Genomic DNA, 26,396 nt, shown 5'->3' with positions numbered 1-26,396 from the left:
ACCTTAGGCCTAAGTCATGAAGCGACTTTTAAAGCCATTAATTCAGGTGGCGGGGTTACAATGCGTAACAGGGTGGTGGCAAACCCTTTATGCCATGCGAGCCAACAGCTCCCTACACTAACTATTACCATTAACATCAACAAGTTTTTATAATAATTTTGGTCAAATCGGAATAAAGTGGAATTTCATACAGTATTGCAATTGGATCAAATATAACACATTTTTATTGTAATTTTCAATAAAATTTGGATCTGTACAATTTTTTAATAAAATTTGAATCACCATTAATTTAATTTATTTTGTATGTTTCTAAGCTAGTAAATTTTGTACAATCTTAAAGTATCTCGAAGCAATGAGCTAAATTGATAATGTTTTCTCAAATTTGATTAATCTATGCCTCGAAAACGTGTACGGGAAACTTGTAAGTAGTGCTTGGCGGATCCTGTTTTTCGTCATAGAGAAAAAAATTAAATAGTGGCAGGAATCCATACCTATACTTGGAATGCATATCGCGGCAGATTTTCGTCTCGATGTGGCTGACGGTTTTTTTGACGTCACTATGTTAACTTAACAAACAACAACGTGAGAAGGGAGCGCGCGCAAAGGGGATGTTTTTATCTCGTAGGCGCGGCCAAAGCCATCAGAGTGATCTTACCATACGCGATACGGCAGGATAAGCATTCCAAGTAGAAGTATGGATTCCTGATGGCGGCTATGGTTGAAGTCACGGACTGATATTACTCTATTATTATTCTTTTTATTAGAATTTACCGTATGTGCTAGAAAGAAAGTAGCGCTTTGCTATTAATTATACAACATCGTTAGAAATAAATTTGTAAACTGAATATGTTTTAAACGGACGGAAAAATCTGTTGTTAAAATAACCGAATTGTGTAGATTCGGGCTGAATATCGAATTTTATAGATCTGTTTGTGGGGTCTGATAATTAAACCGTAAGCAGTTTTCCACTCAAAATAAAGCTAGATTTTCAAAGGCCCTTGAATAGTAAAAAAAGCTGGACTTTTGGCGTTAGCCGAAGATTTGGGTACATTTGTTCGAATTTCATTCGTCCGAATGGTGATACAAATGTCCGAATGCCGGAAAACAGGATCGTATGTCCGAAAACGTAGTTCATTTGCCCGAAAAAATTATCACAACTTTTGTTGGTGATTTAGTCGTTCAATTTATGTTAACTTTACTGGCGAAATTCATTTGTTCGAATAATCGTTTGTTCGTTTTTTCGAACATTACGAATTTGTTTTTTTTTTAAATATTGTTAATATAAGAAAATAGTAACATTAACGTAAACCTAACCTAACCTAACCTAACCTAACCTTACCTAACCTAAAATATTCACAACATTCAACGCCAATTCCACTTACTAACAAACAACGATATTTACAATGTAGTTTTTTATTTTTTATTCTTGCAATAAAAAAAGATCCGGACCAAAAAAAACAGCAATGGAAAATACTAATTTAGCGACAGAATTCGGACAAGTGATGCTACCGATTCGGACGAATGAAACAAACAAGTTGTCCAATTCGAACAATTGAAACATTTGTTATTTCGGCGGTTCGGACGAATGAAATTCGAACATTTGTTCCACCGTTCGGACGATTGAAATTCGAACAAATGTACCCACTCCTAGCCGAAATGGGTCTATGGGAATTTCAAAAGGCCACAGAAATTTTTTTAACCATCTTTGGAAAAAACTGTTAATATAAATATACAAAAAAAGTATTGGAGACGGCTCCATCCTAGCGGAACCGGAGCCGAATTGGATGGAGCCGGAGTTGGTTGGGAGCCTGAGCTTTATTGTACATTAATTTTCGAGGACTGGCTTAACCCGTCAATTATTATCCAACTCATTCGCGAAGTTCGAACTTAACATTTGCAGTCTCAGCATCGATGAAAATTTCATCAAGGCCGTACTCAAATTCCCTTTACATCGAGACGTATCGAAATCGTACATAATACACCATGGCGCTTATTGAAAAATAGATTTTTAACGCATTTTTCGTGGATTGCACGGAACCCTTTCGGAAAGGGAAGAAATATAACCCGGATTATAGACCAATATACGATCCAACAACGGCGCCCTCTTATCTACATTTTAAATCGACGCGCATACCGAGCTGGGCACCCTTTTCAAATTCGGGGCTGCAGCGCGGATTTCAGCAGCATCCCGGGAATGGGAAAAATGTAGCTTCGAAGCCTTTTCATTATTCATAACGTTTTCGAGAGCCAAAGTCGACGCCGTAACGCCGGGAACAAAAAAAAACCCTAATATTCCATCATTTTCAACAGATTTCGGCCTTCCGGGCCCCAGACGAACTAACTCGAACAACCCTTCTAGACTTTCGGCCCTCCATTCCCCACGTCTGCTATCCTCCTCCTCCTCATACGAAAACTGTGGCACTCCCTTCCATCATTCTCTCTCTCTCTCTCTCTCTCTCTCTCTCTCTCTCTCTCTCTCTCTCTCTCATCATCCGACGGAGAAAATTCCGGAGTGGGAAAACTTTTTACCCCATTTATGGAATCCCCATACTTGGCCCTCCCTCTTCCTGGAAGGGCCTAGCCAATGGAGGGCAGTACTTGAGGATATACTGTATCTTTTTATTATTTGATTCCCCCCGTTTTTCTGTTTCACGCGCCAAAAACAATCAAGCTTCTCTTCAGGCGAGCGCGTTTTGATTCGTAACACTGAATCCAGCGCGAAACCCGAAACTTCTCCGGAGATTGATGAATTCCAGAGGATTAGGGTTCACCTCGCTGCCTTCAGATCCTCGCTTTCGTCGTTGACTCAATAGAGACTCGAGACGTACAAACGGGGTCACGAACCTGTACCCAGGTACGGCGGAACGAGTTCTTTACCTGGTCGGGTTCAGTTTTCTTCTGGCTTGGGTTTCGTGTTAGCCCTTGGACCTTTTTTGTCGCCACTCCGTAGTTTATTCCATTCATTGCTTTCATTCAAAAACGAAGAGTTCTTTCCTCTTTCGACAAACTGGCCACGAGCCGGATGAAAACTACCTAAGATCATGGACCAAGAACCAAAGGGGACTCACTGTTCAGAGTTTAAATAACACGCGTGAATACTGGGAATAGGAAAATCACGGCTAATTTTAGTTCAATGTGGACAAATTTGGCGTCGCTGAAGTCGATTTCCGGCGGAGTTTCGTCGAGAAACTGGAGTGTTTACGTTCAATTTTGACCAAATGGCGCCGTTGTTGCCGCTTGGTAAGTTTTAGACCTTTTATTTTAGAAATTGGTTCTTTAAAAGTATAAGTAATGGTAATTAACGATTGTGTGAAGTAAAAATAACCAGTAAACCACGTATGACTGAATTTTTTTATCAAACACTGGAATCTATTTAATTTCTAAACTGAAAACATTTAATGAACTAAGCCTAACCTAACTTTCTCGCACGTACTGTCGCCTGAGCCCCAACGAAGCCTCTCGTAGTGATAGTTCAAAGCGGCTGGTGTACCTCAGAAAGCCTTCCGATTTAGGCCACGCCTACCGTGTCAAAATATCGGAAACAATGAGTCCCCTTAGTTTCTTGGTCCATGCGAAGATAGAGCTCTTGTTCTTTTGGAGAGACTCTAATTTTCCAACGCCATCTATCAGGTAGCGTGTAAGAATATTTCAGAAAAACTTTATAAAAAATAATAATAATATCTAAAGCACCACCCAAGTCATCTAGTGACTTTTAATGCCTTTAAATCAGTCGGCCGGATTACAATGCGTAAGAGGGTACTGCTCCCTAAACTAAATATTACCGTTAACCTCAACAACTTTTAAAGGAAAGAGGATATCTAAGCACTCGAGGGAAACCGTAGGGAGATAATTTGCCAACTGTACGCGGATGGAGCTGTTCCGAGTTTTCACCCGACTCCTCTTGCAACTAGAGGTCGGTAACGGTTAATCATTATACATGTTTAAATTGATTTTTTTCGGGGAAAAAATGTAAACAAAGAAATTTACCGGTTAATATTTCGGAAAATGATTAAAAAACATGTATTATTCGTAAAATTTGAGCTTTTTATCGAAAAAACGTTGTTTTTCCAATTAATTTTACAAATTTATCAAAACATTAATCAGATAATACAGAAATATAAATTTCTTGTTCAAAAAGTTTTACGAATAATTTTGAGAGCTTTATCTATTGAATAAAAGTTAACCATCCCCGACCTCTACTTGCAACGAGGTGAAAGTGGTAAACACTCCAATTATTATTAAAAGTTCAAATAACCCATTGATTTAATTTAAATAATGACCAATATTTGAGTAAACTCTTTACAATTTTAAATGAACACGCTCTCATAAAGGAGCCAATTTACACCGGATGTAGTTAAAGTAGTCCTACACCAAAGCTAATAACGCTCTATATACATTACGTCAGTATTAAGAAGCAGTGACGGGCTTACGAGACAGTCGCGCTAATAACCGTGGGAACAATGTCGATATCGCTTGTCAGATCATAGTGGAAGAGAGTACGAAAATTTACATTCCGTCACTACCATCTTGACGTGGATTATAACGCGGAAAATTACACTGTTCCTGTCTCTTAAAAACCTAACGTCGTAATTCACATCAGAGAGTGGATGTCAAGTATCTTAATGACGATTAACTAGGAGTGAGCATTCCTAAGTCGGTCCGTTGAATTCCTTTCTTATGACGCATTCGCGTCCGACATTTTCGGAAGAAGATGGATGACTTTCCCTCGCGACGCCGTGGATCGCGGGGGGGAGGAAAACCGCGTTAGCAACCCCCCTTTCGCTTTCATCTCGGGAGGGGGGGGGGGTGACAGCCCCGTTAAAAACCTCCAGAGAGACCGAATCTTTTATTTTTTATATTTCTACATTTTCTTGATAAAAAATGTGGAAAGGGAAAAACAAAGTCGAGTTTTCTTTTGTGCGGATCTCGTGTTTGCTCATGGAGTTTTGCGCCTCAACATTTCTCCATGTTATATCTAGGTTCACCCTTATGTTTACTTTAAAAAAAAAAGCAAAAATAGCTCTCTTTTTTTTCCTTTTTTTTTGGCTCGCTTCTCATTCGAGTTTTTTTGGCCTAATATATAAAATATTTCCACTTCGGCGGCTATTTTCTCCCTTTTGAATAAAAGTTGTCCGTTGCAGCGTACGGAAACGAACGCGAAGAGATGAATCGCGTGACAATAATATATCCGGAGAATCTCCGGAAGATAAAAAGGATCCGAGGCCCGTGTTGCGCTTCCAGACGTTCGTGGTACGAATATTTTTGGTTTTATTAAACATGCTATTGCCGTAATTTTCTACCTTTCCCATCCCGATCTTTACGGACTAATCTCGTTCCGCATACAAATATTTTTTCGTTTCTTTTTCAATAAAAAATATCTATAAAACATTCCGGATTTTTCTGATTAGTTCAGGGCAAATTTTGATTTTCTTTGGGAAGGATTGAAAAGGATTTAATCTTATGTGTTCTCTATCATTCTTAAGCAGTTCAAGTTTATTCTTAAACTGGTCCTGGACTTTTCTTAAACTGTCCCTGGATTATTTTTAAACAAATCCAAGACTATTCTTAAATTTTTCCCATACTATTCTTAAATTTTTCCCATACTATTCTTAAATTTTTCCCATACTATTCTTAAATTGGTTCCATACTATTCTTAAACGGTTGTATACTATTGGACCAATCCCGTTTGACCGAATCCCATTCAACCGAAAGGTATTTTCGTTTATAGCCCAACATGGCGGGATTCAGTTGAATGGGAAATTTAAATCTGGTTCGTTTTCACTTCGGGTAGGTTAGTTCAGGTTGGGTTAGGTTAGGTTAGGTTAGGTTAGGCTAGTTCAGGTTGGGTTGGGTTGGGTTAGGTTAGGTTGGGTTAGGTTAGATATGGTAGGCATGTATTTCACGTCGGGTCTTATCAAGGTTATTTTCCAAAATTAAACCCGGAAAATATCAAATTTCAAGGGCAAAAGGTCTAAAAATACACGTCGGTACGAAATAATAAATATTTAAGACATAGTTTAGTCCAAATTAGATATACTATCGTCACGTAACCTACGATATATAAAAATGTATCACTAACGGTATATTGAATGAAAACCGCGCAAAACGGGTTTTCGGTCGATTGGAATTCGGTTGAATGGTACATTCGGACGAATGGGATTTCGGTCCAATGGTCTACAATCTTCTTAAACTAGTACAAGTTTATTCTTAAACTAGTGCAAGACTATTATCCAACTTGTCCAAGATTATTCTTAATCTTGTTCAAGTCTATTCTAAAACTGGTCCTAGATTATTCTTAATAATTGTGTCCAAGATTATTCTTAATAATTGTGTCCAAGAATATTCTTAATAATTGTGTCCAAGATTATTCTTAATAATTATGTCCAAGTCTATTCATAATATTGGTCAAGTCTATTCATAATATTGGTCAAGTCTATTATTAATATTGTTCAAGTCTATTCTTAATATTGTTCAAGTCTATTCTTAATCTGGTAAAATATTATTCTTAATCTGTCCAAGATTATTCTTAATCAGGTCCAATATTATTCTTAATCTGATCAAGATTATTCTTAATCAGGTCCAATATTACTCTTATTCTGGGCCAAAATTATTCTTAATCTGGTCCAAGATTATTCTTAATCTGGTCCAAGATTATTCTTAATCTGGTCCATGATTATTCTTAATCAGGTCCAATATTACTCTTATTCTGGGCCAAAATTATTCTTAATCTGGTCCAAGATTATTCTTCATCTTTTCCAAGATTATTCTTATTCTGGGCCAAAATTATTCTTAATCTGGTCCAAGATTATTCTTAATTTGGTCCAAGATTATTCTTAATCTGGTCCATGATTATTCCTAATCTGGTCCATGATTATTCTTAATCTGGTCCATGATTATTCTTAATCTGGCTCGAAACCAGGCTCAAATTTGATCCAAGACTATTCTTAATCTGGTTCGAAACCCAGTTCAAATTTGATCCAAGACTATTCTTAATCTGGTTCGAAACCAGGCTCAAATTTGATCCAAGACTATTTTTAATCTGGTTCGAAACCCAGCTCAAATTTGATCCAAGACTATTTTTAATCTGGTTCGAAACCCAGCTCAAACTTGATCCAAGAATATTCTTAATCTGGTTCGAAACCAGGCTCAAATTTGATCCAAGACTATTCTTAATCTTGTGTATCAGTCGAAGAAAGGAGCACACATTCAAAACAACATTAAGAGGAAAGTCTTTAATGATTAATAAAATGTAAAAATTAATTTGTATAATTTTAGAGCGTCGTTTAAGTATCGTTTATAGGTAAACAAATGATGACATAAATATATTTATAGAAACGTGTATTTACATATATCCAGTCGCAAATAGCCCGAGTATGGTAACAAATAAATTAACTGCCAAATTTACGATTATTCATAAAAATTTACTGTTAACTTTTTATTTATGGATATTATTCGCGGTTATAAAACAATTTAGTGTGCAAAAAAAGTTTTAATTCGGATAATTTTCGGGTTTGGATAATACCAAATAAAACGGATATTTCTTATCCAAACCACGAGAAAGAATGTACAAGTTTTTTCATATGGCTTTCACCAATAAAGAGCAACAAAAATATTTGCCAGACGTATTAGAAACACGCTGTTCCAACAGAAAGTCTGGAAAGCACTCGACAACCATAACAAGGTGCGTTTATTTATATGAAATTAGCTGAACAATAGATTAACTACAATAGCCACCTTCCCAGCGGCAGGCGTAAAACTAAAATAAACAAGTGCCATTTGAGCTAAAAGTGCCAAATTTTGTTAAATTGGAAACGAGGATAACCACTATTTAATATGTTTATTTATGGATATTATTCGCGGCAGGAACCCATACCTCTACTAGGAATGCTTATCGCGGCAGATTTTCATCTCGATGTGGCTGACGGTTTTTTTGACGTCACTATGTTAACTTAACAAACAACAACGTGAAAGGGCATTTTTTTATTTCGTAGGTGGGGCCAAAGCCGTCAGCATTCCAAGTAGAGGTATGGATTCCTGTTCACGGTTATAGAAAAATTTAATATGCAAAAAATAAGTTTTTATTCGGATAATTTTCAGTTATGGATAAAAATAAATAAAATTGATATTTCTTATCCAAACCCCGAGCTCTAGGTAAGATTATAGAATCTCATCGAATAGGATTACATTTTCGAAAAAGCCAACTTTCTAATAAGCTGTCTGGTTATATGGGAAAAAAATTATATACCTATAAGAGAAAAAATAGTTTCCTAATTTGAAATTCACCACGAGCGGCTCCGGCCAAAAGTATAAAATGGGATGAAGAGGTACCAAATGGAAACGGGCGATAGTCGATCCGAGGAGGGAAAAGTTTAATCTCGTATAAGATACCATTCAGATCCGGTCGGGTTAGGAGACTTAACGACGCGACTACTTAGCGGTACAACAACAAACGTGGAAGGGAGTACAGTCACCTAGAACGGACTTGACCATCACTCCGCGGTAAGCGGCAAATGTCGGTTGATCCGCGATTCTCCTATTGGAAATGGAGGAAGTCGGTGTAAGGAAACGATCTCTTTGACCCCGGGCCAAAACCTCTTATTTTCAAAAGAGTGAAATTCTAGTAAAGTTCTCGTTAAGAGGAAAGACGCTTTTTTTTTGAATGAATGGCAAAACCCCGAAAAAATAAAAAGCAAATAGGATTTTTACGCGCCCGCGACCTCTATAAAACTTTCCTTCAGTTTTTCTTTCAACACTTTGATAGGGAGGAGTCCATTTTGGGGTCTCCGGGGATTCGCCTCTATTGATGGGCTGCCTAGCAATGCTTTTCGTTATTTACAAACGGCTCTAGGCCGAGATTGTGGCACCACTTTCTCTCGTTTTAAGGCCCGGCCTCCACTAAAACCCCCAAACCCTTCGCGGCTCCGTTCGTTTTAAAATGGTTATACGGCCCTAACAAACTCCGGATGGTTTTGTATTTATGGACTAGCAAAAACTATTACAAGCTGACCGCTATTCCATTGCCTTTTTTAGGCTTTGAACGATCATAGAGACAGATTATATAATATATTGTATTTATTATATATTACCGTAAGTGTATAATATTGTTACATAAGTGTGACGCTTCCTATTCTTCACGTGCAAAAGTTTTACTGAGAGCTATTCGCAAGACAGACTCCATTAAGGGATTCGTCACCGTTTTACTCCCACGACACACGTAGCCACGCTTCGCTAGGGGGAGATTTTCTTCTTGTGATGACTCTTAGTAAAATATTCCCCAAAGTAACAAACTTATGGAACAATATTATAGACTTATGATATTACATATCATGAATTATATATTATATTTACTCGACCACTTTTACTTGGAATCGATAGAACTATTTGCTGAAAATTGAGAATTATTATTTCTAAAAAAAACTATTAGTAACTCGAACTTTATTGATTTAACAAATTCTCTAAAATTTAATGTACGTTCTATAAAAATGATTCCAAAAGATTACATTTACTAAAAGTAACATTTCATCTCCTATGATGAGATTCCAAATGACCCGTTACGATTTCATTGACAAAATTGAATGGATATACATCAATACCCCTGTAGCATTTTAGAGTCGGGCCGACGTCGGCTAGTGTCTTAAAACAGAAAGGTCGGCCTACTGTCGGGCCACCCCACTCTGAAAGGTCGAAATGTCCTAGTAGAAAAGTAGTCGGCCGACCGTCGATGGACAAAAAAATTCGACTCAGAAAGGACTATGGACGGACTCAAAAATGACTATGGGCCGACTCAGAAAGGACTATGGGCCGACTCAGAAAGGACTATGGGCCGACTCAGAAGTGACTATGGGCCGACTCAGAAAGGACTATGGGCCGACTCAGAAGTGACTATGGGCCGACTCAGAAAGGACTATGGGCCGACTCAGAAGTGACTATGGGCCGACTCAGAAATGACTATGGGCCGACTCAGAAGTGACTATGGGCCGACTCAGAAATGACTATGGGCCGACTCAGAAATGACTATGGGCCGACTCAGAAAGGACTATGGGCCTACTCAGAAATAACTATGGGGCGACTCAGAAATGACTATGGGGCGACTCAGAAATGACTATGGGGCGACTCAGAAATGACTATGTGGCGACTCAGAAATGACTATGGGGAGACTCAGAAATGACTATGGGGAGACTCAGAAATGACTATGGGGCGACTCAGAAATGACTATGGGGCGACTCAGAAATGACTATGGGCCGACTCAGAAATGACTATGGACCCAATCAGAAATGACTATGGGCCGACTCAGAAATGACTATGGGCCGACTCAGAAATGACTATGGGCCGACTCAGAAATGACTATGGGCCGACTCAGAAATGACTATGGGCCCACTCAGAAATGACTATGGGCCGACTCAGAAATGACTCTGGGACGACTCAGAAATGACTATGGGCCGACTTCACAAAGGCATATTTCCGACTCGGAAAAGACGTTGTGCCGACGTCAAATTAAATCGCACTTCGGAACTCCCACTTAATACCAATTTGATGCCTTAACAGTAATTTAGCTGAGATTGAATCGATAATAATTTGCAATTATTTTGTAAACAAAAATGAGCTATTTATATTAATAGAACTAATCCAAACAATATACAAGACTGAAAATCTTTTGGCGAAGTACATAGAATTAATATAGTAGTGATATAGAAAAGAAACATTTTAATTAAGCTTCTAGATTTTAATAAGTAAAAACAATTACAATTCAAATACTTTTAACAAATATCATTATCTTTTAATGTTGTAGTCCATTTTATATGTTATTTATAAAACACATGACCTTGTAATTGCCAACGCCTAACCGCTCATGCAAAACATTGTTCACAAAGCTATAATTAATTGATATAGATATTATTTATATTGATATATTATTGAAAAACTTACTTTGTTAGTTTCGATTTAATGTATTTCTCAAGATTTCAATGATTTTTCCATTAATTTTGAATAGAAAATTAAGCGCACAAGTCAACAATTACACCTCTCATCTCAAGCGAGTTCGCCAATAAACTTCTAACATGCTGCTAGTCCGGAGATGGCGCTGCGAAAGTATCAACTGGCGCGTGCTTTTGAATTTTTTAAACTATGAAGCGTTTGAAAAACGTTTGTGCTCGTATCAATAGGCCTATTTATTAATACATTTCACATTTTTTAATCTATTTAGAGTATAATTAATCAATATCAATAAAAATCAGGAATTTATATTTTGAAATAATATCGTAAATCGCAAACCCCTGTAACACATGAAATCGGTTTAGAGCAAAGACTTCGCTTACTAGACAGGCGTCTCCATACAAAAAACCTGTTAACACTTTCGAAACACGGGAGAAGCCTTTGACCAGCCGTTAGAGGCGCCACTAGTAGCACTCTGAAGCGCGGGGAAAATTTTGACCGGCGTCTGCTATCGTATGAAAGTTGAGCCATTGAACACGCCAGTCTATTTATATATAGTCTTTGGATTAGAGTCGAAAAGTCGGTTTATAGCATTGAGTTGGGAATAAATAGAGGTACAACTAAATCTGGCTGGCGCCGGATCAATTTCGTTCCATAAAGAGACTTTATCAACTTTATCGTTCTACCGTGGGGGCATCTGTCTCTATTGGTGGCAACTATTGCAATTGAAATTTTTCGCGAATCTGATGCGAAATTGGAATGTATGATTTCTCGTAACAAACATACCTTTGAAGTTGTTTAAAAATAATTTTATTCTGTCAACACGATTCTTTTTAACTAAAGTTACGGTGAGTTATTATAATTAATATAATATAATTATTTATTTTTAGCCATATAACTTTACAAAATATAGATGGCGCTACCGCCTAATTATAGAGATGAATTTCGTACAGTCTTATCAGACTAGGTCCCGCGTAACCATGGCAACTGAAATCGTAATTTTAATTCTAGCAGTATTATTCCCAATTCAATGGTTTATAGTCGACGACCAAATGTCGACCTAAAAACGTCGAAACGTTTTTCGACACTAAAACCGTAAATCCTTTTTTGGGACTATTTATGGTTGGTATGCCGACCATTATCCAACTTAAAATAGACCTTACATTTATTTAGGAAAAGGGGATATTTTAATTATTTTCTGACTATTTGATGATGATGAATTTTTTATTCACTTTTAATTTTTCTTCAAACTTATTTGTATTCGAAAATCTAATAATGAGATCAGTTTTGGGTCGGAAATAAGCATTAACATAAAGTCGGCCCGACGTCGTTTCGGAGTCGGTTCTTAGATCTATTAATTGGCGGTAAAGAGTCGACGTTTTGTAGTCGGCCGACCATTTTACCCCTACGACATTTCGACCCTCAATCCAAAGGTCGGCCGACTTTAGTGTTTAGTACCTTTTGCCGACGTCGGCCCGACTCTAATTTGCTACAGGGGAAGTAACTTCTTATGCAAATTAATTTCTAAAAATTAATTAATCATAATTAGTAAAAATTAACTTCAAGTATAATTATACAATAAAACACAATTATTTTAAAAATATGAAAAAAATACATGTGTCGTCCTTATCAAGTCGGCATATCGACTGTACATTAAAGTCGACTTGCCGACTTTATAAAGTCTCAAAATGGAAATTTGTAATTTTTGGGGTTTGAAAAAATTGAACAATTTGAGTCGGCATTCGGTCGTCGACCTGAAAACGACTTTTAGACCCATACCCGACTCTTGACCGACACCCTAATGCTACAGGGGTAAGTTTATTTTTTGTAATTTATGAATGTTTAAACATATAAATTTCTAAATATTGTCCAATAGTTGTGTAAATCCTTGTAGGTCTGTACTGTTGATGTGCACATTGAACATGTTATTCTATTATATTATATATTATTTATTGTATATTATCTATAATCTTCCACATATTATATTTATTTATATAAATGAAAAGTCGACGAACCATGTTTGGCGCAACATTTGTTGACCGACGTTAAATAGATTTTCTAAATTTAGGCAAAGTTGACATCCGAATCTATGATACCTTAAATCGGGGTAAATTACCTGGATACAAACCATTATCTATAATAAATCAATAATCGATTTTCCAATTTAATATAAACAGCATACTCGGGAAATCATAAAGTTGTCTATTACACACAATATAAATACGGTAAATAATTGATATATAATAGGAAGTCTTGAATATTTCATCAATTATCGATTTGAAAATAAAAAAAGACACGACAGTTCTATTGCAACTAAATATGTATAGTTAGCTTTCACGTGATGTCACCATTACAGTGGTCATTCTCTCTTGACCGTTGCACGCCCCGCGTTTTGAGAACCTATTGGAAATTTTGGGAAAAATAGAGAATGTTGAAAATATATTGACGTTGTTAATTTTCCGGAAAAATTAAATGAGGTAAAATATCCCGAAAATTTTCCGCAAATCGGAAAAATAAAAAATTAAAACATATATTGCTTTTTAGTGTATTTTTTTAACCAGCCTTGGACGAACTGTAAAACATATCTGAACTAGTGTAATAATAATCAGCTAGGCTAATACCCAATTCACCACCTTAGGCCTAAGTCATCAACGGACTTTTGAAGCCATTAATTCAGGTGGCCGGGTTACAATGCGTAGGAGGGTGGTAGCAAGCCCCGCATGCAACGCGAACGAGCCAACAGCTCCCTACATTAACTATAACCGTTAACCTCGACAAGTTTTTATGGAAGGGGAAACCGAAGACCTCGGGGGAAAACCCCTTAAAGGGAATATAACCTCAGGTATTTGGTGTGTAACAACAACGTTTGCAGCTTTGGCCGCTCTTGCCTTTTGCTTTAAAAATGTTTGGCGCCACTGTACAGGGAAATTTGAAAAATTTAAGGGGTCTTCCATAAAGATTGCTTTGAGGATTATATTCCCTTTAAGAGTTTTTATTCTAGACTAGTTTAGAGGTTCAGTTGAACTTTTGGATTCGACAAAACGAGGCGAAATTTAAATTTGCGAACAATATTAGGCTAATCGTGGGATGAAAACCTATTTTACTTTTTTTTGGAAAAATACGGAAAATTTTCCGAGGAAAAAACCTCGGTAATTTTTCTGAAAATTTCCGACTTACAACTCTAAAAATAAATAAGATTTATATTGGCCGTGCGGATAACGAAAGAATGATTTGTTACCAGAAGTAAGAAAAGCAGCGGCATTACAGTGTAATATAACTTCACCCTGGACAGTTCCTCAACAGGCGCTGTCTTGGGTCAAACCCACCACAAATCATAGCGCCTTTAGCCCCAAAACTAAAAATCTTTAATCTCAGCGGCCGTAGTCCAAAAAGAGGAAACCTATAAATTCGGGCTCGGACCATAAACAACGATTTTCACCCCTTAATGCGTATTCCCCCCACGAGGCATAATTTTAAAATCTCGAAAGGGATGTAAGTTAAATCTTTCCGACAGGAGAAATAAATCCGGGAATAATTAATGTCTTCCCAGGAGACGATACAATCGCTGGAGAGTTTTGAAGGAGAAAAAAAGCGTCTAAATTCCCACTTTTAGAAATCAGACTCCATCGATATATTCTTTCTCACTATCATTCTTAAGATTTAAACTCATTCGGAAACAAATCGATTTTAAAGCGTAAAGAAGAAAAGCTTGAGAAAAAAATCTAGTTTCTTGGATAAAAAGTAAGCGATTAGAAAGACAGAGAAGCTGGGAAAAAGGGGAGACTTCAAAACGGAATTTATCATTTTAATTTCACGACCATTTTCGGTAGAAACTTTTAAGAGAGGAACCGTTTCCGACACGTTGAAAAATGGCTGGGATTTCCGTTACGGCAAAGTGCGAGAGAGAACTATGAGCGAGAAAAGCGGTAGAAATAAAGAATATTACAGGCTGGCTAAGAGAGATCTATTAGTCGAAGATGGGGCTAGCCTTATCGACAGGGCAAAGCGAGCGAGAAGGAGGAGAGAGATTGAGAGCGGTGCTGGGTGCGAGCGATGGAGGAGGAAAACCTCTTAAATCACGGAAGGCGGGATGATGTTCGCTTTCCCGTCGCTGCTAGGATACGGACCGGAATAAACAAAAATCACTTCCCCTAAGTCGACCTCGGAGGCTTAGTTGGTTACGCGAACGAAGGCTGGAATAAAGGAACAGTCTGTATAGATTTAACCAGGGAGGATTATCTTCGGATGAGGACTCTTCGTTCTATCAGTATCCCTAATGAAGGAGAGGGGAAACGCGTCTACCACTTCGGCAATGAGGGGGGTGTGCAAGAAATATAAAAAACTATACGGTGCCACCTTTAGGAAAGGGCTGAAATTAAAAGCCAGAGCGTAATGCCCGTACATATATGGCAGCGTGATTACCGTAAATGTATCCGAAAGAGGTTTTTGGCTCGGGCTTCTTTGAAAAGAATCGTGGGAAACACTACGTAAGCAACGCGATGTATATCGCATCTTATAGAGAGGAGAACGGTATAGTTGCGGTACCGTGTAAAGGGTTCCTTTCGGGGAGTTGAGAAGAGTGATCAATAGCGGGCGCCGTATACCTTCTGGCTCGTTTTTTCGACCGCGGCTCGGGGAACAAATGCCTACGAAAGAAAGACCAGGGTCAAGAAACAAGCCTTCACGTTATTACAGCTGTCAGACTAGCGACTGACTTATGATCGGATAATACTCTAGGGCTTTGTCTCATTGCCAAAACCGAGATGGCCAGGGTAGGGCTAAATATCTGTGGTATATCACTTATACGTTTAAGTGAAAAAGTTCTATCCTTTCGGATCGAAATTCGAAGCGCGTATTCGTGACAAAAACTCCAAAAATAGCGGTCTTTTTTGGCGTATACGGACGATTTCGGTCGTAAAGCCTAAACGCCAATGGAGAAATGAAAATTTAAATATGGCCGTGGGATCTCTAAAACGCTCGAAATCGGGTCTTTCTATTCCCAAATTCAACGTCGATATACGTCAGAAACAGGCAGTTTTTATTAAAATTGAAAACGGGGGACAAGCACTCGCGAAATTTCGAGGCGTTTAGAGCTCTCCCGGGATTGGAACGAACGACAGAAATATCCATTTGATTTTTGACCCTTTCGGCTCCGCTTGTCCCTCTCGGCAGGGCGGCTACGTCAAAAGACGGACAAAGAGAGCTATAATCAAAAGGCGCCTACGTTGACGAGCCCTTCACTGGCGAATTTTTTTTTTTTTTTGATACAAAGGTGCGCGCGATGGCTAGACAATAAAAAAATAAAATAAACTGGTAAAAAGGGAGAAAACGCGGAAGCAGTAGCGGCAGTGCAGCTTGGATTTATGATCCTGTTGGAGCTATTACACGCCGAAAGAGAGGAGAGAATGGGAACATCCACGCGGATAAAACTATAGTTCCGTTCGTAATCAACCCACTCTCTTCGTATGAAAGCTCTCGACAAACTTTACCCGTACCAGCGCCTTTCCTGAAACAATAGAGTGAAGGAAACTCGGACTATACGCGGCTGCAAAATGGACGTATATACGTAAGTCTCGGGCATCACGGGAAGCGCTCCTGGCTCGCGGAGGCAATTTGAAAGGAAATATGGGCCACGTATTCTTCTTTTTTTGGGGGGCTATTCTCTCTGTCGGTATTCATTGTTAGTCGGGCCCGGGCCCGGCCTCGAGGCCTTTCATTCTCTTATCTGAATGAAGTATTGGGCTGACTCGCGGCTAAGCGTATTCCCCCCGCCAACTCCCAAATAGCAATATTTTAAAACGTAATTAGAATTTTACGATCGCAGTTTTGCAACGAGAAGGCCAATTTTGCCGGAAATCTCCCCCTAAAATACTGCGCGTACCAAATTTTCGCCCGGCTGCGAAAAAATCGTTCCAAAACCGAACAAAAAAATATGTTTAGTTCGCGAGAGCTTTTTATCAATCTAGCTCTTTTTTATATTTTTTTTTACCTTGTTCTTCTTACGTTCTTTTTATTATTATTCCATCCGCGTGGATCCAATTACATTGTAAAATTCCCCGAGCAAAATTAAAGTAGAAATACTCTGGCTCCCGCAATAACTCATCCCGAATTCTCTATCTCATCCCGAATTCTCTTCCTCGAAGGGCAAAAATTCCCCCGTAATGTAAAACTAAGATCTCTTATAATAAAGAAATAAATGGAATAAAATACTATCTAGTCTATATACTACGTTTCTTTTTTACAGATAGCCCTTGGCCGTATACTCAGAGGGACTCCGAGTATATAGTAAGAGTAAAGGAAGAATAAAGTAGTACCCGCATCGTTTCAAATTGTCGACTAGTATATTGTAAGCTTCCTTGTTACAACGATTCTGTACCGAACAACTTCTACTGCGGGAAAGGTTTTATCTTTTTTTTTTTCAGAGAAAATATTCTTAAAATGATAAAGTTTTTTTTTTTCAATTCTAGTTATCGAATTTTTTATACGGAAATGTGTGTTTTTCCATTAAAAAGAATTATTATTTTTTTATTCTGGTGATTGTATGGTACAGTGGGAAAAAGATATCGCGTTTTCCTGCTATTAATTTTGCAGCGGTTTGTTGCGATGGTGAACGTTTTCCGGGGAGGAATTGTAATACCATATTCGTAGCTTGCTCGTGGGTGTGGCTTATGTTCGTTGCCGTGGTAACCCGTATAGGTCGGCCATGACATTAAGAAGCCCACGTGATTATTTCGCGGGACCGTGTGGCTTTTTGCCCCGTGATTTGTGACCTTTTGCCCCGTGATTTGTGACTTTTTGCCCCGTGATTTGTGACTTTTTGCCGCGTGATTTGTGACTTTTTGCCTCGTGATTTGTGGCTTTTTGCCTCGTGATTTGTGACTTTTTGCCTCGTGATTTGTGACTTTTTGCCTCGTGATTTGTGACTTTTTGCCTCGTGATCTGTGACTTTTTGCCTCGTGATTTGTGATTTTTTGCCCCGTGATTTATGGCTTTTTGCCTCGTTATTTGTGGCTTTTTGCCTCGTGATTTGTGACTTTTTGCCTCGTGATTTGTGACTTTTTGCCTCGTGATTTGTGACTTTTTGCCTCGTGATCTGTGACTTTTTGCCTCGTGATTTGTGACTTTTTGCCTCGTAATTCGTGACTTTTTGCCTCGTACTTTGTGACGTGAAATTAATGTCATGGCGGCCGTTTCAAGGGCTTAGCTATGACGTATGCAGACGATGCTACGAGCAAACACCCAATCGCCACCACAGTGTAAGGGGTAGATAAAGTAGAAATAATTTGTTATTCTCTTGAAACATGTACCTAAAATTGGCAAGGTAACATGGTATTTTCAACACACAATTCGGGAAAAATACGTCGCATACTTATTTCCTAAAATTTTTATGTTGGAAAAGAAACCCTAAACAAAACTTAAAGGGACAATAACGCCAGTCAAGAAAACATTCGGGTTAACTGAGAATAGACAAAACGATAACCTCTGCCATGGATGATATTTTCCGCCTACAAGGAGATATAGAACCTCGGATGTCTTCCCCATTAACTGAGGAAAGTCCAGATGCGTGGTTTTTCTATTCGCTTGTTCCGGGATCTCGGAGTAGGGTAAGAAGAGTAAGGCTATGACGTCATTTTACTCCGATTCTGTGGTGGCGAATAGTTTGAGTCGGAATAAAAACGTTTTTCAAAATGGCTGCCTGTGGCCTTTTTGGGCTTTTTAGCAGGTACATTCTGGGAAGCAGACGACCAAATCCGATTTACTCTCTTAACATCTCAAGCGAATAGTTTGTGGGGCGGAGTAATTCTTATCCCCGGAACAGGTGAATAAAACGTTTTAGGTAAAAAAGAGTACACTTTTAGTCCGAGAAAGTGCTGCCTTCATGAATGTAGAATTTCTGTATATTAGTTTCAATTATGTCAATTGCAAAACAGACCCAAACTTACGTTCACTAATATTAAATGGAAACAATTTTATACTTCAAAATATTTTGGAACAGCGTTTCATCTAAAACTTTACACAAAGTCGCTCCCATTTATTCATTAAAAGGCGAAAACGATGTCGCAATGTCGAAGACCGTCTAGAAAGTGTGTCGCAATGTGTACGAACCAGTCTTAGACATCTCAGACATCAGAAGACGCAAATGTTACGTTTGATTATACGAAAATTAGAGTTCCAAAACCGATAGAAGATGGCGCTTTGAAGTAGTTCCAAACAGTCGCGTCACAGTCGATCGCTTCGTAAGCATTCCCCCGACAAACTCCTAAATCACATCCAATAATAGACGCGTTACGTCGAATACCGTAGGAGGAGATGTAAACACAAGCCTAATGAATAATGAAATAAGGAGGGAAGATAATGAAACGAAAAGATTTTCTTGGCCGGAATTATTAAGTAAATAACGTTCACCATAGACGCGCTATAGCCCGGATGACGAAGAAAGCGGCGAGTGGGCGCGATGGAGTGGGTGGATTATTCAATTGGACAACGTTGTTTTCCACTTTGCATCGAAGCGGAAAAGAGGTCTACGTTTTCAGACGTCAAGCGGAAGCGTATATCGTTGGAAGTCGTAAAGGAATTTGCATCAGAATACCGATAAAGGAGAGAGAGCTCCGTTTTAAATCTTCATTTAATTAGCTTAAGTGCGGTTCCGGGGACTGATGCGCCACGCTTCTCGCGTAAACTTTCAAACTAACGAGCCAGAGACGTTAGTACACTTCGGCCGTACGCGGAGACGGCGCTCCAAAGTGACCAAACATCACGCCTACCAGTTATTAAACTAAATCCTAGGAGCCAGCGGACATTGAAGGAGACTCTAGCTGCCAGGGATCCAGCTCGCGTCAATCGAAAGAGACTGAACGAGCTTCCGCGTATAAAGTTTAGTTCGCATTACACGCTTTAGGCGTAACTTTGCAAAGTTTGTAATATACACTCTCTAATATCTAGTCGCGGAATATACCGTGTTTAGGTAGTACAAGTAGTTGACTAATTATCACCGGTGGCGCCGCTAGTTGGGAAGCTTCGGAGAGAGAGTTGCTCCGGCTTTAAGCGTTACGCGTAGTTAGGTCACGTTAAAACGCGTGCATTTCAGACTTGAATTTCAATACGGATTCGTATAATAAGGTTCTCGAATAGTAAAGATTAAAAGGAATCCAATATTGGACTAGTAGAAGTCCGCGACATCTTCGACGCGTCCTCTAATAGCCAATTTAGTCAGGAGAGTATAGGATTAGTTGGTCGTTGATCCGACCAACTTCAAAATATAATCGCGTGAGTGCGAAACGGTCCCCGATATACTTGCCAGCTTAAGCCACCTTCGAACGGCGGAAATCCTCAACGTCAACCTCCAAGACGGTTTAAGGGCGCCCAAAATACCCGTTAAGAAATTGGGCGAGTAGTCGTCGAGACAGCTAGGCTCTTAGGGCCACGCTCCGTACGAGGCGAAGGCGGGCGCACCAAATCGTTCGTTAACCTATATAACAACGAAACGACATTTCACGGATAAATAACCCAACAGTTTCCCCTTCCAATAGTACGATCTCGATCCGACAGATGGCCTTGTTACGAGCGTTGCGCGTCAAGCCGGGGTGCGGAAGCGGACGCGTGACCCGCCTCGCGTCTTTGCTTCCTAATAAATGGTTTCAATTTAAGATCGAGAAAGGCGAAGCGCAGCCTCCCGATATAAATGATCCGCTGGCCGGCTTTATTTTATTTTCGACGTCTTTTGGCGTATATGGCGCGAGCGGAACGTTTGATATGGCCGCAAATTAGACGGGACAATTTTCGAGGAAACCTTAGTTTAAACATCGAGGAATCGCGGGGGTAGATAACTTTCTCGGGCCATTGCGGCGAGTAAATTTTCAAATAAGTGGTAAGGCTCGTTTAATTTGCATTTAGAGTTAAATTTGAACGAGCAAACCTTTATATAATTGTAAAATTTCTGGAGAAAGTTCGGAATATTTAATTATGATTAAGACGAGGTTGTATTGTATAGGAAGCTTACGTTAACTAAAGTAGGTTTAATTAAGAAATATTTCGGGTTCGCCTGGTGGGCGTTCCTTTGATAAATCTTCCGGCGAAATACAACTCGACGCGATGGTTTATTAATTTGAAATTTTCGCCAACGTGCGCGCTTTGAGCGAACCTTACTTTTTGGAATTTTAGGCCTCGCGTTAGTCTATATTATTTATCGCGTAAATTTTCACCTAGTTCCGAGTTACTCGACCGATTCTTCGCCATTTGTAGCGAGCGAGAGCGCGCCAAGAAGATAATTAAGATTGAGAGAAACGGTGGGAAACAGAAATTGGATGGCTGGTATTCGACGCACGCCATTCGGAGTTACGGACAAATTAGCATAAGCGGAAAGTAAAAACGCGTATTTCATAGAGTGAGCCGACTATGTATACTTTCTACAAATCCAGCCTCTGAACCGTATTATCGCGAGTACAAAAAAGGAGAGGCCAACACCACGTCCATACTAATGAGATTTAAACGTACATTCTGCAGACTCGCAAATTCTCTCGTAGTCCGAAAACGAGATAGTTTCAAAGTCAAGCGTATCGTGAAACTTCTACCTAAGTTTGTACAACAAAAATAATCGTTAACCTTACCAAAAAAATCTATTTGCGGATAATTTGGTATAGAGATTTCCGTTTTAACTCCAACGGAAATATTTATTATATACGAGTATAGCGGGACAAGAATGAAACACGGAATTAAACTAACGAAAGAGAAAAGGTTGACTTTAATAGAACTGAGAATGTTGAGAGATTTATAACGATAACTTATCCTAATATTATAGACTTTGTTACGGGCCGCCATTTTGTTTAAAGTATTACTAACAACACTGATGTTACGGTTTCAAGCAGGCACTATTTTTTATCCGTGCCCAGTTAGTAGTTACGGTAAGAATATATTTTTTGCATATAGCTTAAGTAACCTACATGAATAGAGTATTTTTCGAAATATAGCTATGTTATAAAAGGAATATTAACGCAAAATTGAGATATCATTATGCTACTGTATGCAATGGTTTAGCTAAAAAAATAATAGGTTAGTGAGTACGGTTTCGCGCTCGTATCAACATATTTAAAATCTGTAAAAATACATTCTGGCCTTTCCAACCTTAAAAGAGATAAAACATTCTAGTGGAAGCCTATAGAAGGACTGTAGGAAGATGGCGCTACAAAATTAAGATTAGTGTTATCCACAGCCTCATTTAGTGTTTCGAACAATTGTTTCCGCTACTAGCCCAATTGACTCACGCGCCATCTACTATTAGAAAAGAGAAAGGATTCGTAAGTAATTTTCCTTTCTTCCATTATAAATAAGGAATTTATGTCTAAATTTTCTTTTCTAAAACAAGAAATTTATGTCTAAATTTTCTTTTCTAAAACAATTAAGGAATTAACATCTAAAATTCCGTTCTTTAAAACTAGGAATAAATATCTTAATTGTTGTTCTCTAAAACCCGGAATTTATAACTAAAATTTCGTTCTCTTAAACAAGGAATTTATAAAAAAAATCGTTCTCTAAAACCAGGAATTAACATCTAAAATTCCGTTCTTTAAAACCCGGAATTTATGTATACATTTTCATTCTCTAAAACCAGGAATTTATAAAAAAAAAATCGTTCTCTAAAATCAAGAATTTATAAAAAAAAAATCGTTCTCTAAAACCAGGAATTTATAAAAATAAATCATTCTCTAAAACCAGGAATATATGTATAAATTTTGATTCTCTAAAACCAGGAATTTATATCTAAATTTTCGTTCTCTAAAACCAGGAAATTATATTTTAATTTCGCTCTTTAAAACTATGAATTTATATCTAAAATTGCGTTCTGTAAAACCAGTAATTTATATCTTAAATTTAATTCTCTAAAACCCCAGAATTTATAAATAAAATTTCGTTCTCTAAAACTATGAATTTATATCTAAAATTTCGTTCTCTAAAACTATGAATTTATATCTAAAATTTCTTTATCTAAAACCCGGAATTTATATCCTAAATTTCGTTTTTTAAAACAGGAATTTATATCTTAAATTTCGTTTTTTAAACCAGGAATTTATATCTTAAATTTCGTTTTTTAAAACAGGAATTTATATCTTAAATTTCGTTTTTTAAAACTATGAATTTATATCTTAAATTTCGTTTTTTAAAACTATGAATTTATATCTAAAATTTCTAAAACCCGGAATTTATATCTTAAATTTCGTTTTTTAAAACAGGAATTTATGTCTAAAATTACGTTACCTAAAAACCCATAATTTATACCTTCAATTTTAAACATAAAAATATAAATATGCGTGTATAAGGAATTTATTTAAAAACGAAAGATTACGGTCAAACACAATTTGCAAAAAAAAAATTAACATAGGCGGGAAAACACGGCGATTACGGCCCGCAAATAAAAGAAAAAAAAAGAATTTGGCGTTAATGACGTAATATAACCCCGTTCAATAAATTCGTGTATCGTCGACGTGTTGCGGTGAAGCCGGGATCACGAAACCCGGGTGGCACGAGGCGCAGTTCAATTTCGGGGTGAAAGGGGAAGAAATAAAACTTAATTAGGCGAACGATAATCTAACAGCTCACCAACACGCGACTAGAGCGCCGCACCACGGTCGAATTAGAACACCCTTTCGCAATTTCTCCCACCCATTGACCCACCATGAATAGGAATAATCAATGTTGAGAGCGAAAAGCTATGGAAAAAGGAGTACATACTATTCGCGAAAATATATGAGTCGCTAGAAAGCTGGTTTAGTGTTTCTACAACATATATGTATACGGCTTTGGATGTTAAATCGGACCCCGTTATCCTAAAGGCTAATTAGGCGAGGATTTCAACAGCTAGAATCGGCCAATTTACGTCCTCGCTCTCTCTTTTTCTAACACCAGCGCCACCTTTTGGCTCGTAAAACCAGCTAAATCCCGCCATTATAGCCCACATACATACAAAGACGATTAAATTTTGGAGGAAAACGGTAAAATATCGGATAGACTGATATATTCGACCACGATCGCAGTTGAGGGGTTTAAGGAAATTAACGTCCTGGTTGGTTAGATTTTGGACATTTTATAATTAAAGTTGATTTAACGAGGCGGTTTGCTCATAATTAAAACAGGTTTACTGTGATAAAAATTTCCTTTAATAAAACTTGTTTTATTAATTATAAAGTGGGTATTAAAAAACTATTAAATGCCTTTAAAAAAAACAGGCATTTTAGAAACGATTTTCGTCACAAAAATGAAAAACTTGTTAGGATTAATTATAAATTAGACTTTGAAAATTAAACGCAAGGTCTTAAATAAAATAAGACGTGTTGTTAGAGTTTTCATTATCTTCGCGTTCGATGGGTGGTTTTACTCGTCTATTATCTACTAAAAGAAATTCTAATTTAATATCGGAAAATCTTTAAAAACACGTTATTATAATTTATAACATAATTTCCTCTTAAAGCAGCATTAAGCCAAATCAAGGGGAAAAGTAGAGCTCGGAATTGTTTATTCATTATCCACAAATTTTCCGATTTATTTAAAAACGTTGGTAAAAAGAATATCATTTTAACTTATTTAATTATGTTTTTTTACGCAACCAAGCATTTATTTGAATAAAAGTGGCATTTATTTAAATAATTGTTTGTTTTATTTAAATAATAGGCTTATTAACTTTCGATTATTTAAACATTTTACAATTTTTATTCAACTATTGGTTATTTAAATAAATATTATTTAAATATCGCCGAGCTTATTTTATTCATGGATAAAAATTAATCGAAATTCGAACACTAGGGAAAAGTCTATCGCTTCAACCGAGAAGCGACCATCCGGAGAGGCGAACAGACGCGGATGTCAATTGGGAGGAGGATGAAGGAGATATACTCGTCAAGAAGTGACCACCGAAATGCGCCCGTCAAGCGTCCTATAAGAGATTCAACGACCTTTGCTTTATGAAGGATGGAGCAGTCAACTCGGCGGCGTCCTCGATATAGCGAAATATATGAACTCGACTAGGCGCGAATACAACGCGTCTGAGAGATGCGAGCCGCGCGCCTCGGACTAGAATACACTTTAAAGTTTGTTTGGATTCAACCCGTTTGATGGCACGTCGGAGAGATGAGGATTTACTCAGTTTCCCATAAAACACGAGCTTGATTAAGCCAAAACGGTTGCTGGTCTGTATACCAGTTTTATTAGCGCGAAACTGAACCCTCTAAGAACATACAACCTTGGATTGGGGGCATTCGCCGAGAAGGTGTATACAATGTTAAGCTAACTGCCTTTAATATCTGCCCAATCATCCAAAATTTAATCCCGGCCCAAGATGGTAATCGGCCTAATATTTGACCAACGACGAAGACCTGGTTACGGCTTATTAGTGCCACGGAATCCCACCACGCGCTTGCCATTCAGTCGCCGATGGATGCCGGCAAAAGCCTCGCACCCTCGCGTTACCACAAACCCCATAAGTGAGCGTTATTTACAGATTTGCCAAATATAAACAAATCTAAATAAAAGTGGAAATGTATAACCGTGAAATGTGAACTTCATTTAGCACACCGGTGTGCGACCGTTGGAGCACTTTTACAGGGGCTAGTCGATCATAAATAGGACTAAATTTCTAAGTAATATTTGTAATAGAATAATTGGAAAATAACGAATAAATTTTGGTTTGTAACACTTTCGCGCAAAATAAATTATCAAAATTTACGGCGGTATTTGGAGCGTTATTTTATCAACAGAAACTTCGAGAAAGTTAAAACCCTTATCAATATTTCGATCTTACCTTTTCCAAATCTTAATCCTAAGATCCACGCGGTAGCTACGAAGGCACACCACCTCATCTGGAATTAGTTGTATAAAGGGAAGAATGAATCTTCCCGTTGATGGCCGCGCGATTGTTTATTCGGTGTCCTCCGTGTTTGGAACGGCGGAATTACGGCGGCAATGTTTGAAAGGAGAAAAGTGCGTGGTCTCTCTCTCAATTGTTCGTAGAGTCGCGGACTCGACGCGTCTAACGACAAAAATGTTTTATATATAGTTCCGAGAGCTTCGCGACAAAAAGCGGAATTTCGGAGACGTATTATATAGAACGGAGTAGTTGGGGATCGAGCGACGCGAAAAGAAGTTATGATGAGAAAAAGTTCCGGGATTCTGCGCTTTTTCGTCTTCTTTTTGTACCTCGGGATAAAAGAGATCGCGGAGACAGAAAAAAAGGGCCGGATATATAAATTCTATTTCAGAATCGCCGTGAGCGGTACTGGCTTCAATTCGTTCCTCTCGCGACGAAAAAAATCCACCGATTCTAACAGTTGAATCATATTAGACCCGAAATGTACCGAGGATCGATTCGGAAAAGCGAAGGAGGACTCGATGTAGAAAAAAAAATTACCAGAACGAAAAAAAACCGCCTGTTTATGTACAAATACTAAAAAAATAATAAAACCGGAGGGTATATTATT

The 26,396-nt window shown here is 38.0% G+C and overlaps 1 protein-coding gene across 1 annotated transcript in view; it reads right to left on the bottom strand.

Annotated features, from left to right (window-relative positions):
* LOC149940894 (nephrin-like) overlaps positions 1 to 26,010 on the bottom strand; it is a 207,764-nt gene extending 181,754 nt beyond the window's left edge. The window contains exon 1 of the mRNA XM_090179386.1: positions 25,721 to 26,010. Within this exon, the coding sequence (XP_090035512.1) occupies positions 25,721 to 25,778 (58 nt within the window). The 5' untranslated portion in view covers positions 25,779 to 26,010. The remainder of the gene's footprint in view (positions 1 to 25,720) is intronic.
* Between the last annotated feature and the right edge of the window lie 386 nt (positions 26,011 to 26,396).

This window comes from Leiobunum rupestre, chromosome 6, assembly GCF_980474605.1.
Source record: "Leiobunum rupestre chromosome 6, qqLeiRupe1.1.hap1, whole genome shotgun sequence".
NCBI classification, from domain to species: Eukaryota; Metazoa; Arthropoda; class Arachnida; order Opiliones; family Sclerosomatidae; genus Leiobunum; species Leiobunum rupestre.
Note: the sequence above shows the minus strand (reverse complement) of the source record. Positions and strands in the feature narration are given on the sequence as shown.